The following is a 17,068-nucleotide window of genomic DNA, read 5'->3' as shown; positions in this document are numbered from 1 at the left end:
TAAGACTGAGGAAGGAGGTCACAGAACTGACGAAAGCAGTTTTGGGGAATATGGGACTCAGGCAAAGCTGAAATCTGCTTCCTCACCTGGTGGCTCCCCTGCGGAAACTGGTGGGCTTTGATGCCTTCTTTCACTGCTGCTGTGGTCCAGGGCTCAGGCTTGGCGGTCTGCACAGCCCATCTGCTCTGGGCAGGGGGCGACAGGCTTGGCCCTGCTGCCACAGCAACGGTGCTGTGAGTGGCAGGCAGGGTGCACTCCATGTGGCTTCTCTGGGTGCCGGGGCGTGTGGCAGGCCTGGGCCGTGCTGACTGGTGGGATGGTGTTTCATGGGGCCTCTGCACGGTGGTGGTGGGGCCGCGACTGCAGCCTGGCGTAGCCACCCACGGTGGCAAAGGCAGTGCTGAAGTGGTGTTCTGCGGGGTTCTGCGCTATGCCCGTGGGGTGATGGAGGTCCATTTTCATCTTAGGGTTGTTGGTGCTCAAGCCTCGTGTTGGGCGCCATTGTTGCTGTTTGTTTGTGGTCCCTGGGAAGTCCCTGGGGGACCCCTAAACCGTATGTTCACTGGTAACAGTAGGCAGGCAAGGAGACTCCACGCAGCTTCTGAGGGTCCTAATTTGATGAGGTTTTATTGGGGGTCCCACCCCCGGGAGCAGCATGGTTTCTGAAGGAGAAGGGGGGAAGGGGGAGAGAGGGAGAGCCTAGGGAGAAAAGAGCCAAAGAGAGCCTGGTCTCCCTTGCACAGCTTAACAGGGAGATTCAAGGTGGGTGTGGAATAAGACTTTGGCCAATGGGATTACAGATACATGATACTTCAGGGGAGGATGACAGGCTTGGAATAAATGGTACATTTTTGAGGGGTGAGACAGAGCATACCATTTAAATAAAATGTAACACCACACGTAAGTAGCTCTGTGGAGCTTTGCACAGTGTTAATGAAATCATTTTTTTGCACCAAATTGCAAAACCACTTGCAGGTAAAAACCACTTGCATAGTATTTACAGTTAGTAAAGCCATATGTTTCACCAGATACTTGTCCTTAATATCCACACCATGAAGAGCTGTTCTGGTGGGTATGACAGCTGCGTGACTCAGCTCACTGGACAGATCTGAGAAATATGTGGAGGGCAGTCTAGGTCCTGAAGCAATCATCCAAGTCCCTTTCATCTCCAGTCTTGGACAGTTAGGATAGACTGGTGAAGACCTCTGCAATGGCTCCTAAGTAGGCTGGACCAGATGCCACGGGGTGATGCAGCATCTCCTGGAAGCCATATGTGGTGTTGGGACAGATGTAGTGGCTTCTGGGTCTGTCTTGAGCCTTGGTCTGTCATGCTGTGTGTCAGGAGCTGGGTGCCTCCCAGCTGCTGCTGGTCCTGGAACTGCCAGAGGAGCCCAAGGGATCCTTTTAGCTTTGGGTAACAGCAAGAAGAATGTTACTGTTAACCAGTCAAGCTCTTTGAGCTCTGCCTGGGGCAATGCTTCCTGCAGCTGGGTGTAAGGTGGTCATATTTAAGGCTTCAGCCCTCAAGTGTGTATCCAGAGTCAGGTCCCAGGCCGTGGTTTCCAAGCAAAAGCAGCCATGTTCTAGTGGTCAGCTGTAGAACAGGATGGGGACAGGATCTGTGACTCCAAAATGTGGAGGATGAAAATCAAGGGAGCAGCTTTCTGCAGCAGAGAAGCAAAGGTGTATGGGTACACCTTGAAGGAATGTCTTTAAAGATGTATTTCCTGACTCCAGCTGACCTCTGCATCCCACTGATGTTTGAAGGCATGTCTTGAGATCTTGAGAATCTTGAGAATCCTTTGTGAGGACTGTTCTCATCTGGTAGTTCTTACTGTAGATGCACCCTCCTCCCAGGAAGCTGCACTTTTTTTTTTTTTCCCCCTAGGGGTGGTGGTGGTGGTGTTTATTTTTTTGGGATTGGGCTTTTTGTTTTCTTTTTTTAAAAAAATGTAATTGTTTTTTTTCTTCCCTCTGCCAGTTTTTCCAGCTTTTGAATCTCATTGGTTCCTAAATGTTGTACCTTGCTCTCCTGCACGAGAGCTTGCCTGGGGTGCCTGCCTTGTGCGACACAGCAGCCCGGCCAGGGAAAGGGCCTGCAGGCATGAGCAGGAGCAGCCATCAGGGCACGGGAGAGGACAGGCTGTACCAAGCTGCTCTACTCACTGTTTCAGCTGGGATCAGTTCTGTCCCGGCAGGTGCTGATTCCTCCAGGCTCCCCCGGGAGTTCCATGAGGGGCAGAGCTTGGGCTCTGGGCCACACAAGGTTATGACACTGCTCAGGGAAGCTATGCCTGAATGTTCCGTTAATGTGTGTAAATTTAGATGCAATGTGTCCTTTCCACTAAAAACGTCATCTTATGTTACAGCATCTTCTTACTCCTGAGTGAAACGAGATGCTGAAGCTTGGTATTACTTTCCTCTGTTGAAGTTTGTGTCTTTTATTTTCCTTTCTTTTGCAGCCTATGATGAGATCAGCAGCAAAATGGCCACATGCAATAAGATCTCTAACAAGGAGGATGTTTACCAGCTGTTTGGTTTTGCTAGAAATGCCTTCACCATGATGGCCATGATGGACTATCCATACAAAACCGACTTCATGGGTGACCTCCCTGCCAATCCAGTGAAGGTGAGGACATTGGTGTAAGTGGGTGACTGGAGCTTAGGACACTGTCAGGCAGACACCATTGGTGTTGGTCACAGGGTGACCAGTAGTGGTGGATGTTGCAGCCCTTCCAGTCTGACAGTAAATCTACACAATTGAAGCTTCTCTGTGATGGTGACTGCTGAGAGGTTTGCTGGAGTCACTCCTATTCTGCTCTGCCTTTACCTTGGACACAAACACCTGTGCAAGCTTGTTGACTTCAGCTTTTAAATACTAAAAACTTGCAGCTTTAAAAAAAGAAAAGAAGTAGCTCTGTTGTAGCCCATCTCAACATGCTTTCAGAGATGTATTTTTCTTGGTGGGTAAGGATGAAGATGTGAAAATCAGGCTCTTTTGAAAGTATTACCCAGGAAAGCTGACATACCTCATGTATAATGCAGAAAAATACCTGCTGCTATGGGGGCTGGGAAACGGGTGAACTTTCAAGAGAATCACAGATGGCAAAGTGTGGGAAAAGGGCCAAGTCCTCAAGGGTTTACAAAGACCTCTAAGACACCAGCTGCTTTTGTAAGGTACCAGCTTTGATCCCAGATCACCAGAGGCTGTTGCAATTCTTGGTGTCTTCTGGTGTGTTGTCAGGCCCATGGGACTTCCTTTGCCTCTGGCCTTGTGGCATTTAGGGTTCTTGTCCTACCTGGAGCACACTGTGCAAGAGGTCTCATAGACTCTGCTGCACTGGAACTCTGGACATGCTGCCTCTGGCTCCACCAGGCATCCAGTTTCCTTCTAGGGTCTGTTTAATGACCTCTAAAATGGAAATAATTAGTCTGCACGTTCCCCCCAATCCCTGAAAAGGCCATTAAAATAGTGATTGTAGGAGGAAATGTTGTGTATCACTGTGGCTCCTCCACAGCTCCCTAACTTGGTGAAGGAACTGTCTGCCTTTGTCCTGTCTCCTTGCTTCTATGTATTTTGTTGCTACAGGGGGAGAAGCTAAAAACTTCCAGACCTGTTGCATTAGGCCTTTGGAAAACTTCTGAACCATAAAATATGTAAATAATAATTTTAATGAATCTTCCAGCTTAGCCCTTCCACAAAGCAACTGGTAACTGTTCTGTCTGCCATTTGCCTGTAATGTGTCTTACCCAGGTTGGCTGTGAACAAATTATTGCCCATAAAGACCCAATTGAAGGCTTGTCTGCTCTTGTTGGTGAGTTAATATTATCAGTTTGATCTTTTATGTACCAACACATGTTCTATAAGCATCTATCAGTAGACCTGTCACATTGCTGTGTCAGGGGAGCTAGTATGACTCTGATCTCTCTCTGGGACATTTTGCCTCCTGTTGATTTTGTCTGTTGGGATGTCTCACAGTGGCCCATAGGCTCATTCTCTCACCTTTCCCAACTTATTCTTGTCATGTTTCTCAGGCATTGAAGCCCCATAGCCTGTTGTCTGTCCATGAGATGTGGACTTCTGAGATATTTAGTTCTTTCCTAGAAGTTTACCCATACTCTGGCTCCAGCAGTCATGGGCTCAGGGCACATTCACTGAAGGAAGTTTTCTGGTCTCCTTGTTGAGAACAAGTCCTGTGGTCTTAATCCAGGGGCAAGGCAATCTTAAATACATCTTGTATACACACATATACATTTATCTCTGTGAGCACTTATTTTGTCAGCCAGCAGTGTTTGTAAGGAAATTATTAATAGAGATAGAATTCAAAGAACTTTTGAAGAGTTCCTCATAAAATCTCTCAAGTTGCTTATTAAAAATGAGTTCTACCTTGGTCATTACTCAGAAAAACAGGTTCTGAGTGGCACCAAAAAAAAAAAAAATTAAGGAATTCTAACAAATTTAATGCAATTTAGTATGGGAGCCAATTTTTTTTTCCAAATGATGTATGTGCTTCAAGTCAGAAATATACCAATCCTTAATCACTGCTAAAGATATTTGGCTGGCAGCTAGAAGGTTTCTTAAAACACTAATATCTTGACAAACACTGTCAGATCTACTGAATGTATTCACATGCTACTTCTTCTGTGAGGAAGAGTGGTAGTCTTGTTTCTTTGAGATGAATAAGCCAAGGGTGGATTTCTTCCTCCCAGTTCTTGGTGTGCACCTCATGCCTCTCCCTGTCTCCCCAGCTGCATTCACTTGGTGGAGTTTAATCATACAAGAGGAATGATCTGCCATAACTTTAGGCAGGGGACTGGCTTTCCTCCATACTTGACCCTCTGTGTCATACAGGAAAACACTTTTTTCTACATGTGCTTCATCAGCCCACCTCCTGCCAGGCAGAGTGTAGTGCCATGGGCTGTGATGCAGAACTGGCAACAGGTAAATGGGGACAATGCGAATGGAGATACTGATTGCTTCCAAGGCAATAATACTCCATCTCCTTAATGTGAATCCATTCCTCTACCTGCAGAGAACCAGACTAGCACTTATCCATCACATCATGTCTCAAGTGGTTTTGCTGTCACATCAGGTTTGCTTGGTTCATGATAAGGGAAACTAGTGTCCCAACATCTGTTTGAACATCACAGGGCTCAGGGTGCCAGAGTTTTGATCCAAATTTAGCAATCAGAGCCTCAAAAGAAATTGAATAAAATACCAGAATGGCATGGCTTGGAAGGAGTTTTCTTCTTGGGAAATCAGAGGAGTAAGCTGAGCAAGATGCTGGAGGGACCTGCTCTACTGGGCATAGCTGAAGCCCTGCCTGCTATCCAGGCTTTTAACCCATTACAAAAGAAATTGTCTAAATAGGACAATATTGCATTGAACTGGGGACAATAACCAAGTTTGTGTCATCTGAAGGAATTTGTCAGCCCCATGTAAAAGCTTTGCCATAAAGCTGGATTTTAACCTTGCACAGTTCCAGGCTCTGTGAGTTCTGTCCCATCCTCGCACACTCACGCAACCATTGGCTTGGTTTTGGCCATGTAGTTTCATGTGGGAGATGATGGGTGAGACAGCAGTTACTGACTGGCTTTGTGCTGTGTTCCCACCTGGCAGGGGTGTTCTACAACTCCTCTGGCTTGGCACAGTGTTATAACATATACCAGCTGTACCAGTCCTGTGCTGATCCCACGGGCTGTGGCATCGGTTCAGATGCAGAGGCTTGGGACTACCAGGTAAGAGGTTAAAGACCCCAGCAGGTTTCAGCTGCTGTCCTGTCTATGCCCCTGCCCCATGGCAGCTCTTGCACTCCTCTTAGGTTTGCACGGAGATCAACTTAACATTTAACAGTAACAATGTGACGGACATGTTCCCTGAGATGCCCTTCACAGAAGCTATGCGTGAGCAGTACTGTTGGAACAAGTGGCGTGTGAGGCCGCGAGCACACTGGCTGCGGACAAACTTTTGGGGGGAAGGTGAGTTGTGCTGATTGCTTGTCCCTTTGTGTTACCCTGTAGCTGTCTCCCTGTTTCCTCTGTCCAGCTGAGCCCCATCAGGACAGGCACAGCACACTAATGAGTCCTGGCAGAAAGTCACAGCCTTGTGCTGACTTGAGCCAAACAGACCTTTCTGTATCTCTTTGGTAGAGAAGAGGATAAAATAAAAACTACCAGTAATTTGTTCAATTTTTTGATGTTTTCTGTTATTGGCATGTTTGCTGCCGTAGCCAAACACATTTGGATAACTGGGCAGGAAGGAGACCTCTCAATTATGAACTCTCTGAATTTCAGACCTGAAAAGTGCAAGCAACATCATTTTTTCAAATGGAGACTTGGACCCGTGGGCTGGAGGTGGGGTAAGCATGTGCATTCCTGTACCCTGAGCACAGAGCAGCCTTTGCAGGTGACATACTGCCCTCCCTCCCTTTCAGGGCAGCACTGGTAATTCAGTTTTAACCTGAGTTTCTGTGAGCAGCTGTTTCATGATGAACCACTGAACCACTGAGGGCTCTCGGGACACTACACTGAGTAGTGTCCATCAGCCAGGAATACTGATGGAACAAATGTGGCTTCACTGGTGCAGACACGGCAGGACCTTCCTTACCCCACACCCAGGGTCTGAACCACAACCTGGTGTGTTTCTGTGTTCACATGCAGTTTCAGTGATGCCGGCCACGTGCTCCTAGCTCTCTCTAGTCTAAGCACACTTGGTGAGACCAGGTGGATGCTATGAGCAGTGATGCAAACTAGATGTTTTGTCTTAGATTCAACAAAACTTCAGAGTGCTGTCAGTGTCCAGTCTAAAATTTAAAAACCCAGGACTGGATTTTGTGTTAGTTGAGCTCCTGATTGAATACAGAAGCTCAGTGTTTAAGGCTGGCTTAGGGTGCATGGGTCCAAAGGAGACCTAACTTCCTGTACTGTACAGTACAGTACCTGTACTGGAATCAGCTGAAAGTTCCCACTTTGTGGAAAACATTCCCTTCATTTGGGACAGGTGATCTGCTTCATTCAGACTGTTAGCTGTGGATACCAGCTGTACCAAGGATGTCTTCCCATGCTTTTCCTCAGTCTTGCCCAGATCATGTTCCAGTTTTCAGAACTCAAGTCCAGTTCTTCCCAGTAACTTGGTGAGAACTGATCTTTGCTCCTTCTCCTCCCAGATAAACAGCAGTCTCAGCCCTTCACTGATTGCACTTACCATTAAAGGAGGTGCCCATCACCTTGATCTCCGGTAAGTACCAAACTTTGCTTTGCCTAGCAAAATCCTGATTCCCTGGGTATTTGATCTCAGCAAGCCACAGCCCAAACAACCAGGAGATATTTTAGAATCACAGAATCATAGAATTGTTGAGGTTGGAAAAGATCTCTAAGATGAACCCAATATCACCACCATGTTCACCACTAAACCATGTCCTCGAGTGTCACATCTTCAAGTTTTTGAATGCTTCCAGGGATGGTGAATTCAACACTTCCCTGGGCAGTCTGTTCCATTACTTTGCAACCATTTCCAAGAAAAAAAATTCCCTATTCTCCAATCTAAAGATCTCCTGGTTCAACTTGAGGCTGTTTCCTCTTGTCCTGTCCCTTGTTACCTGAGAGCAGAGCCTGACCCCTACTGAGCTACAATCTCCTGTCAGGGAGTTGTAAAGAGCAAGATGGTCCCCCCTGAGCCTCCTTTTCTCCAGGCTGAGACCCCCAGCTCCCTCAGCCATTCCCAGTGCTCCAGACCTTTCGCCAGCTCCATTCCCTTCCCTGGACATGCTCCCTCCCTTCCATGTCCTATTTGTCAAGGGGGACCTAAAACTGACCTCAGGATTTGACGTGTGGCCTCACCAGCGCCTAGCGCAGGGCAAGTACCTAAAGAGGATGGGTACAAGGCTATTGCAGCCCAATGCAGAAGAGTGATCTTCTTCCCCAGCACAGGCCCCTTTCAGCCTCCAGGGATGCTGAGCTGTGCAGAACTTGGCACTCAGCTCACCTACTGTCATTAGATCATGTTCTTGCACAGGGGTTGGCACAAGTGTGAGACAGCCTGCAGCAATCAGTCACGTGAAGTAGTCCAGTGCCATCTGGCATTAGCTATCTGCCTTCAGGCCTGGAGCAGAGGGAGCAGCAGCCAGCAAGGGCAAGCTTCGGCCTGCTGCCCACCCGTACTGGAGATCAGACACTGCAACTTGGTTTCCAGCGCACAAATGTGAAGCACAAACCAGTCAATCTCTGTCCTTAAAATCGCAGACTCTGCCTGTACAGGAGGCAAGTACCAACTGTCCAGTAACTGACACCGCTCTACTTTCCTCTCCTTTTTAGGGGACACAATCCAGCTGACCCCCCATCCGTCACAGAGGTGCGCAAGCTTGAAGCCAGGATCATTAGCAGCTGGGTGAAATCTGCAGGCATGGAGCAGGTGCAGGAGCAGCGCACAGGAGCTGCAGCAGGCAGCCAGCCCTGAGCCCTTCCATCCCTGCAGCCCCTATGTGCAGCTACCACAGGACACAGCAGCCTGCTGCGCTGGTTCTACTGTACTGGCTGGGACACTGTTGTCTTCTCTGCCATGATGGTGGGAACTCCCTTTTCCAAAGTGTCCCACTTACACCTCATTGAGCATGAAAAGAAACACAAAAGGCCAAATCACTGACAAAAGCCAAAAATACATTTTCTGGTCTCCATACTTGCCTGCTCAGAATGAGCGCTGTTACAAAGGGCAGCAAAAAGCATGCCTGGAAGGTCCAAGAACCATCACAGCCCTGAACAGGATGGTTGCATGAAGCACCTTAAGGTTGAAAATAAACTATTTTTAGAGAAAAAGGAAATACTAGAGGGTTAGTAGAAAAGCAGAGGTATAATTAGGACTGACACAGGGTCACGGTGAGCTCCACTAGTGACCAGTTATCTAAATCAGACTATCAGTCTTAGCCAGAGCCATGGAGTGGGGCTGTTTTAGTTTTAGCTTGTCAAAGAGATTCCAGTTGCTGAGATGAAGATTTACACTGTTGTCACTCAAGGGCTGTGTATTGGTGACCAGTAAAGCACTCTTCCACTGAGACATCTTCAGAGCTTTTTAAAATCAATTACAAGTATATTAAAGTCTGTGATATAAAAGTTTATTAAAGGGTGTGATATAATTTCATGGCTTGGAAGTATAACCAAAGATAAAAAAGGTTCCTTCTCACCTTCCCACCCAGGTGAATCTTTGCCCATGAACAGGTGCTACTAGACTGATTAAGCACCAATAATTACTAGCATAACTGCCAGAATACTAATTCCTGGTAACTGGCTCCTCAGTTGGTTTTACTTTACAGTGATTTTACGAGTTAGTGGAGAGGTTTCCTGAGTTCCCAGAGGTTTTCACTGTTTGTGCAGCACAGTCACAGTAGTGCTTGGTGTCATTTTCTGCACTGCTGGGCCCTCCCTGGTCACAGCAGGACTGGTTCTCAGAGCCATTGCTAGTGTTTCACAATATTTGGGTGCTGAGATCTGTTTCAGCCACCTCTGCCCTGTTCTTAACAAAAGACCAAAGCTTCTGGTCCTTCCAGCCAGGGATGCTGAGGAGAGCAGGAACAGATGGATCCGCTGATCAGCTTTCTCAGATACGTGTAAATGAAGGACAACTTGGAAGATTGGATTAGTCAAACTCCAGTCCCTACAAAAGTTGCTCTAAGACTACCAGTGGCACTACATCCTCAGCTCAGCCTGAATCCTCTCTGTTCATGCTGATGAAAACGTCCATGGGTCCTGCTTAGAGCTACCCCTGTTCTTTTTGCTCCTGCTCAAGTCAGGCTTTGGCTTTGTTGCTGCTATATAAAGTATGCCTTACTGAAGTGGTCATCCTCTCTATGGCTCAGAGCTGCAACTTTTCTGAATTTAGATTTGCTATGCCCCAGCCATTATTCAGGATTAACACATTAGGGGAAAAAAAGGAGAGAGCAAGGATTGCATCCTGCTTTTGTTTCCCTTCAAACAGCACCTTTCACACCCTTAAGCAGGTACCCAGTGATCATCAGCCCAACAATGTATGAACACAGCCAAGTTCAGGGTCAAGTGTTTCAGGAAGTCACTGCAAGTCATCCCAGTCACCAGGGCTGGGTTTGTGCTTTGAAGAGAAAGGAGGCCTGGGTGTCTGCTGACCTTCTAGAAGGACAAGTTTTTTATCCTCTTCTCTTGGACTATACTGAGGTCTTATTTTCCTCTTACACAGTTCTTATTCCAAAAGAATACACATAGTTTGATTGATATGGAAGGATAAACTAAAGGCTTTCAGATACCACGGCAAGGCGATAATACACATGGACATCCAAGGACAGATGAGCAGCACCATAAAAGAAGTCATGGCAGAAGTCTGAAGTCAGTGCCACCAACATCCATGATGTTTTGAATCCTTTGGCAAGCAAGCGTGGGAGGTAAAAAGAAAACCCTGCTGTGTGGTACTGTCTGAGCTGAAGGGAAGAGCCCCAAAGCACCACTCTTGAGCATCATGGGAATGCTGCTCCTGGTTGAACTTCAGGGCCACACAAGGATAAACGGCATATAAGCAGTGAGTGACCCAGACCAGACCATAGGTGCAGACCCTGTGCTTAAGGCCTGCACCAATGACGTTGTTGAACAAAGGCCCAATTTGTTCTATCATCATTTACTGACACAAAGAGTGCAGCCAAGGTGGGAACATTGTACAGAACAGGAACTCAGGGTTGGGCTCCAGTGGACACAGAGGCTTCCTGCTTTGGACAGCAATCTCCAGCAGTATTTCAGAGAACAAAAGAACCCAAGTCTTCCTTCCCAAATCCAAAATCAGAAAAATCTTAACCCTCTCTCTTGAAGCAACAAGCTTCATGGAGCTACCCCATCAATGTCAGTTTTACTGATCCTGTTAAATATACTGAGTGTGACACTGGCACTCAGGAGCTGAATTCCCTTGCAGGGCTATTTCTAAGAGGAAAGTCCTGAGGTGCAGGAAAAATTCACAAAACTGTAAATGTGTTATTACAAAAACCTTTCTTGTCTTCATCCGTCATCACTGCCAACATCATGCTGGCATGGTACAGGAAACAAGGTGTATTTGTAGGAGTAAACAGCTGTACCTGAGCTTGGTATGGAATGCTGAAAATCCTGTTAAATGGAAGTCCTGCAAAACTGCCAGCTTTTACAGACCTGTAATGAGAATTCAGCTTTCAAAAGTTCAGGGATTAGATGGTAACTGTGCCCAATCCATCTGCTGATATTTTTTTTTGAGCATACAGGTCAGTATTTCCTGAATTGTGGCTCAAAGCCCCAAGTGTGAGACTCCCAAGTCCACAGCTCTCCAGTTCTCTGCAGCTCTGTCCATGCCCGGCTCTGTTTCTCAGTGAAAGCCCAAAGCTTTCCACTGTGAAGGACAGAATCCCTGGCTCAGTGGTAGCCTTCCCACAACACTCCACTTAAGCCAAAAGTGTCCCAGTATGTAGAAACACCAAAGTGGATTACAGACACAGCAGTTCAAGCTTTGGAACAAGGAACCACAAATTGAGTTTGAGTTGCGCTGGAGGAGCACACTATGGAACAGAAATAGGCTGTGGAGCTCAGAGACTGATCTGACTCAACAGTTTGCTAAGGAAGTAAAAACAAACAAGCAATTAAAATGACCTCTGCAGAAGAACAGGAAGAATAGATGAGCTTTGTTGAGATTATTTTGTTTGTGCCATTTCACAAGTGACATAGGGGTCTGAAACAAGCATTTGTTCTCAAAGGGAGTGAGAGCTAACAACCTGAACCTCAGGTTTAAAGGCTGAGGACAGCAAAGCCACATTTTGAGGAGACTGCATGTCCCAAGAGGAACTAGATAGAAATCAGCTGGACCAACAGGCTCAGCTAAAAGACAAGACATGTTTGGGGAAGTGACAGTTTATTCTTCTCTCCTTCAACTCATTAGGAAATTAATTACTACTCTCAAGCCAATCATAAAACAAAAAAAGTATCACACAGACTCCCATAGTCCCATTTGTAGACTCGACTGCATTAAGACTTGTGTACAACTTCAAAACCAGAAGATTTTTGGTAAGCATTTATATGTATTCCATTTTCTAAGAAATCTTTCTTGCTTCAGTCAGGCAGCTCTCCGGTGAAACACCAAATCCTGGAAGTTTTACAATCCATAGCACAGTCAAAATTAAAGGATCAAAATTCACTTTGTTCAAAGGCACAAGGCCAAAGCAACACAGGTCAGCAGGACCTGGGTAGAGTCACTGAATAATTTTTTTTTTCCTTTAGTCTCCAATTTTAAGCCTTTAGCTTGTAGCCCAAAGTCAGCTCCTCAGCAGCACAAACTGGCTTAATGACCAAAAAAACTGAAGGTGCTTCCTTCCACATTTCCACTGCACTATCCTTATTTATTGTTGTGCCAAAGAAAACAGAAGCCTTGGCAGCAAATCAGTTGTGTAGCCAAAGGCCATAGTGACTGGATTCCACTGCACTTGTAAGTAAGAAGCTTGTTCTCAGAGTTACTGCTGGCATGTGAACAAGAGGAGCATTAACATTCTGCACTGACTAGTTATGTCCTGTCAATCCCAGGACAGGGTCCCTCTGATGACAGAAGAATGTGCATTTAAATAATTCCTAAAATTTCTCCATTTCCATTAGTACATGGAATGATAAATATTATATAAAACACTTAAATAGTGGTCCCAAGAGTAACTTATGACTCCAGCAAACAGAATGGATCAGCATAAAACAAAGATGGATCTTACTTTACAAATCAAAGATTACAATTACTATAAAATACCTCCCTCATCCACTGGAAAATGAACCATTAGAGTCAAATTCAGTCAGCTCCATTAACAGCCAGTGACCTCTGGATTTAGTGGGGATTGCAGCTCCTGGCCCTGCCCATGACACCCCTGCCATGGGGGAAAGAGACTTTCAGTGAGACCAACTGGAAATACGAACAATCACATTTCTGAGATCTTATCCATGAATACGGGACTGTCCAAGTCCAAATCCAAAAGGAAAAGCACTCTAGAAAGCTCATTTCCAAATTCATGGCTAAAAATCTGTACATGTGCACATATAAAAATGAAAGATCCCAGGGGTCCTGTAAGATTCTTTAAAAACCTGGGTCTACTTTGTCTTCAAGTAACTGAAATTAATTTCTCCAATTCTACTGGGGCCTAGAACTGCTGTAGACTGTCTGCTTTTAACACTACTGCTGAAAATACGCACTGTACTCCTAAGGAAAAAAATAACTTACAATTTCTCAATGGTCCAAGAAATTATGAATAACAAGAACTTTACTGTACAGCTGTAGGCTTGTTTTGAGTCAACAAAAACCATTATGTGATATCTGAACAGGAAGGGGCACAAGGAAGCTGATACTTAATATGCTCACAAGCTTTCCCAGTGCCCAACCTCTGAAAAGCTGAAAGCAGCTTTCAGTCAGAATACCTGAGTCTAACTGATGCAAATAAGATATAAAATACACATGTAGTTTTACTTGCATTTCACATTATCTCCTGCTTTCCTGCAGGGAAGTTAAAAAACTTAATACTTCTACAAAATTATATACCACTTTGAGCTAAACCAGCAGCAAATTCTCTTTCACCATCCATTTCAGCCACAACTTGAATACTGTTCCAAGTACTCTACAAAACTAAAACACTATACAACAGATGCTCTGCTGCCTCTTTCTTCTCCTAACATGATGCAGCATATCTCAGGAGTTTGGAATGAGATCAGAGTACCAGCAGCAATACTGACAGCTTCTCCCTGGGACAGCACTACAGCTCTTTGTTTATTCCACTTTGCACCTGAACCACTGTCACAGTCTGACAAAGGAATGGCTCTGTAATCCAGTGTTTCAGTGTATCCAGAATAAACCAGAAAACTGGAGGCTTATTCCTGCTCTCCAGGAACAACACTGTGCCCTAAGCCAATTCGCTGCATTCTCAGCATTTAATGAGCATTTAGTAACACTGACATAAGTGGGTCATCAGTTAAGTGGGCCATCAGAGCCGCAAGAATGTCATGGTCCACACTACAATTACCTTCTGAACCTCAGCACCAGGGAAATCAGCTTCATATGGCACAGCTTTGCCCATCCCAGAACCAGAGATTAGATTTAAGACTGATGTGATTTCTTCAAACCAGAGATGCTTTTCCCAAGCTTCTGTCTGTTGTCTGAAGTCAAAAAAGGTGCATTATAGCATCTCTCCTCAAACCCTGAAAAGTAAAGTGACTTGAAGATAATGCCACCACTGGAAGATCCACTGATGTAGAGTCTATGCTGGTACCCAGATAGGGAGTGGATGAGCCTCTGTGTTAAAGACGTATTTGTCAAGGTTGATTAAGTCTATGTCATCTGAGAATAGCAGAAACATGTATTTGAGTGTTTCCCCAAGGAAGAAGCTCTCCATTTTATCCCGTGGCTCTGGATTACTGGGATTCTGAACATTGTTAATAGAAGTATAACCACCCGTAGGAACCTGTGCAAAAAAAAAAAAAAAAAAGTATCTTTGCATAACCTAAAATAATTTTTTACTTCCTAACATCCAGATGCACTTGGAGAAGATAAATGCTATGAACAGATCATGTTTTCATGCTTTTCATTTCATATTTGGTTTTCATTTACGTATAAAGCTTCAGTAATGAAGAAAAAAAATCTCATTGCATTTTAAAAGAAACCACAACAATAAATGAAGCAAAATATCCATTTGTGCTCAGGGTAAAGGGGTATCACAAAGAACATCCCTTTGAAGTTTCTGGACAAATATACAGAAAGGAACCAGCGATTTCTACATTAGAGCTGACCCAAGAACAGACCATTAATATTTGGTGCCACACTTTCAGAGCATATCAGTGACATCTCCACGAGCACTGTGTTCGGAATGAACACAAATGCTGTTAATGCCATTAATGCCATTTTGTGCTATTTCTTTTTTCTTTGGCAACTTTAATTGAAGAGTTCTTTCAATCCAGCCATGCCCTTCTCAGCTTCCAAAGTCTAGAAAATACAGATTCTAACTTTGGTAGTCTTGCCTACAGCTTCTGCATTTCACTTTTTCATCAATGTAATACAACTTCTTTCATTATATAGACTAAGGAGGGTATCTCCATCTGTAAGAAAACAATTTCTCTGTATATACCTACAAATTCCCCCACAGTTTTCTGATGAATCCTGAAACATAGTATGTTTTCAAAGTTGTTGTTAAAAAGTGAGCAAATACAGTCCTGACAGAACAAGGTTATTATAAACTGGCCTTACCCTGGTGTATCTGTTGAAATTCTGCAAGATTTCCCAGCCCCAGTCTTGGTATTTCTTATCACCAGTGAATCTGTACATGTAAAAAAGGCTTTCCACAGTTTCTGGTCGCAATAAATTGTGCCTGTCTGCAGGCTGTGAGAGAAAAAAAGGCAAGAGTTTTAGACAGGGAATTTCCTCAAGGATGCATGCAGGGAGAAAAATAATTATTCACATCTCCATCTGCTCCCAAGAGTTTGCTATGCATAAATCAGCTTCTAAATATACTGCTGGGGTAACTAAAACCAAAGCCTAGGATACAGCTAGAAGGCAAGGCAGAGAAAGAATTAGCTGCTCCACAACAAACCCCATCACTAGTATCTGGCCAGGAGTTCAACAGCAGAAACAACAACAGGAGCTACAGAGAAACCTGGAGTTCAGGCCAGCTATCTGCTCACCTTGATTTCTACATCCTTGTGGCCCTTCTGTGCATGGAGGTTGAAGTGTACAATCTCTGGGCTCAGGCCTGTCTCTACTTGAGCATACATCTGGTAGCAGGTTTCTATAAGAGTTTCAGCCAATTTCATATGATCAGCAGCCAGTCCATTGTGAGCTCCCAGTGCTAAAGTACCCGGCAAGAAGCAAACCAAGTGATCCTGCAAGACAAGGCAACTCTTACTGAGAAGTTACACATCAAACAGCAGGGGAAGTAAGGGGGCACCGTCTTTTTAATTTTTTTCTTTTTAATTTTTTATTCTTCTTCAAAACACATTTCTGGTGCCAACAACTTGAGGATAAGTTTTAAACAATCTCATGTAATGCAACATGAGGCAGGCAGCATTATTACAGAAATTGTTAATTTCAAAAATGTACAAGAATGTGTTTTTATGACAAGTTTCTGGAAAAAAGGTCTCAGGTCATGTTGAGGGGAAGGAGAGTGTCTTTTGGTTTACCAGAAGCATACGTTTCATATCAGCTCATGCAGGGCATCAACAGAACCACCTAAAGGCTTCGTGTCCTCATTCTAACCTAATGGTAGCTTAGGAGCTAACCTACCATTGATGTAAGAAAATAAGCACCACAGATTAATGTCACATATGGAATCTCAAATGATTTTAAACATTCAGAATCAAAGCTCAGGTCTCATCACTCAAAAACATAGTAAAACCACTCTGATGTCCCTGTATGGACCTTTAAAAGCTTTGTCCGGTCCTTAAAAAAAAGTGGAGGGTTGTAAAGATCAGCATAGACATAGGAGCCAAACATCCCCCACTGTTCCACCTGGACAGGGTAAGAGACCTGTCCAACCTTTCACCCCAATAATAATGGATTAAAACGAAAATTCTGACTCCCTGAAACAGAAGGAAGTGTTCTGACATGTACAGACACCAAAGCCAAATCTGTCTATCTCAATTTGAACTCTGTCTTGTCTTGGAATGGGGCAGCCCCCTCCACCCAAAACCCAGACTCTGGTCTTACTCACAGCAGGTTTTTTGGAGAGCTTTTGGGAAATTCAGATCCAAGAAGCACATGATGAAAACCAGAACTGAAGATCTCAAAAATACTACATCAGAAAAGGCTATACATACATTAATAATACATCACTCATCTTTCAGACAAGCTATGCACATATACAATACCTGCATGGCATGGGATTTTTAACTGGAGGATCTTAAAATACAAAAATTGGGAACAGAGGGTTAAGATCAATCAATTTTCCCTAAAGCAAACAGCATACTGTTATACCCAAGAATCTTCCAGGTAGGAAAATAAAGATGTCATGAAATGACAGAAACCTCCAAAATTATTAATTTCTTTTTAAACCCCATAATACAGTATTAGATGGCATGCTTCTTTTGA

General features: G+C 44.6%; 2 protein-coding genes across 3 annotated transcripts in view; one reads left to right on the top strand and one right to left on the bottom strand.

The window, feature by feature from the left end:
- DPP7 (dipeptidyl peptidase 7) overlaps positions 1-9,115 on the top strand; it is a 27,595-nt gene extending 18,480 nt beyond the window's left edge. The window contains exons 7-13 of one of the 2 annotated variants that reach the window (XM_071453650.1): positions 2,463-2,629; positions 3,755-3,815; positions 5,621-5,739; positions 5,823-5,979; positions 6,295-6,359; positions 7,167-7,237; positions 8,314-9,115. In XM_071453650.1, coding sequence (XP_071309751.1) covers positions 2,463-2,629; positions 3,755-3,815; positions 5,621-5,739; positions 5,823-5,979; positions 6,295-6,359; positions 7,167-7,237; positions 8,314-8,455 — 782 coding nt within the window. In that variant the 3' untranslated portion in view covers positions 8,456-9,115. Of the gene's footprint in view, positions 1-2,462; positions 2,630-3,754; positions 3,816-5,620; positions 5,740-5,822; positions 5,980-6,230; positions 6,360-7,166; positions 7,238-8,313 lie in introns of both variants that reach the window. The other variant, XM_071453651.1, reaches the window with a different exon arrangement.
- The window catches only part of MAN1B1 (mannosidase alpha class 1B member 1), a 22,660-nt gene continuing 14,677 nt past the window's right edge, over positions 9,086-17,068 (bottom strand). Inside the window, exons 11-13 of the mRNA XM_071453648.1 lie at positions 15,667-15,864; positions 15,233-15,364; positions 9,086-14,453 (exon numbers count right to left, since the gene is read on the bottom strand). Of these exons, the coding sequence (XP_071309749.1) occupies positions 14,250-14,453; positions 15,233-15,364; positions 15,667-15,864 (534 nt within the window). The 3' untranslated portion in view covers positions 9,086-14,249. The remainder of the gene's footprint in view (positions 14,454-15,232; positions 15,365-15,666; positions 15,865-17,068) is intronic.

Source organism: Agelaius tricolor, unplaced genomic scaffold (assembly GCF_023055355.1).
Source record: "Agelaius tricolor isolate 1412-34295 unplaced genomic scaffold, bAgeTri1.0.p SCAF_37, whole genome shotgun sequence".
Lineage (NCBI taxonomy): Eukaryota > Metazoa > Chordata > Aves > Passeriformes > Icteridae > Agelaius > Agelaius tricolor.
The sequence above is the reverse complement of the archived record's forward strand: the minus strand, read 5'-3'. Positions and strand labels throughout refer to the sequence as shown.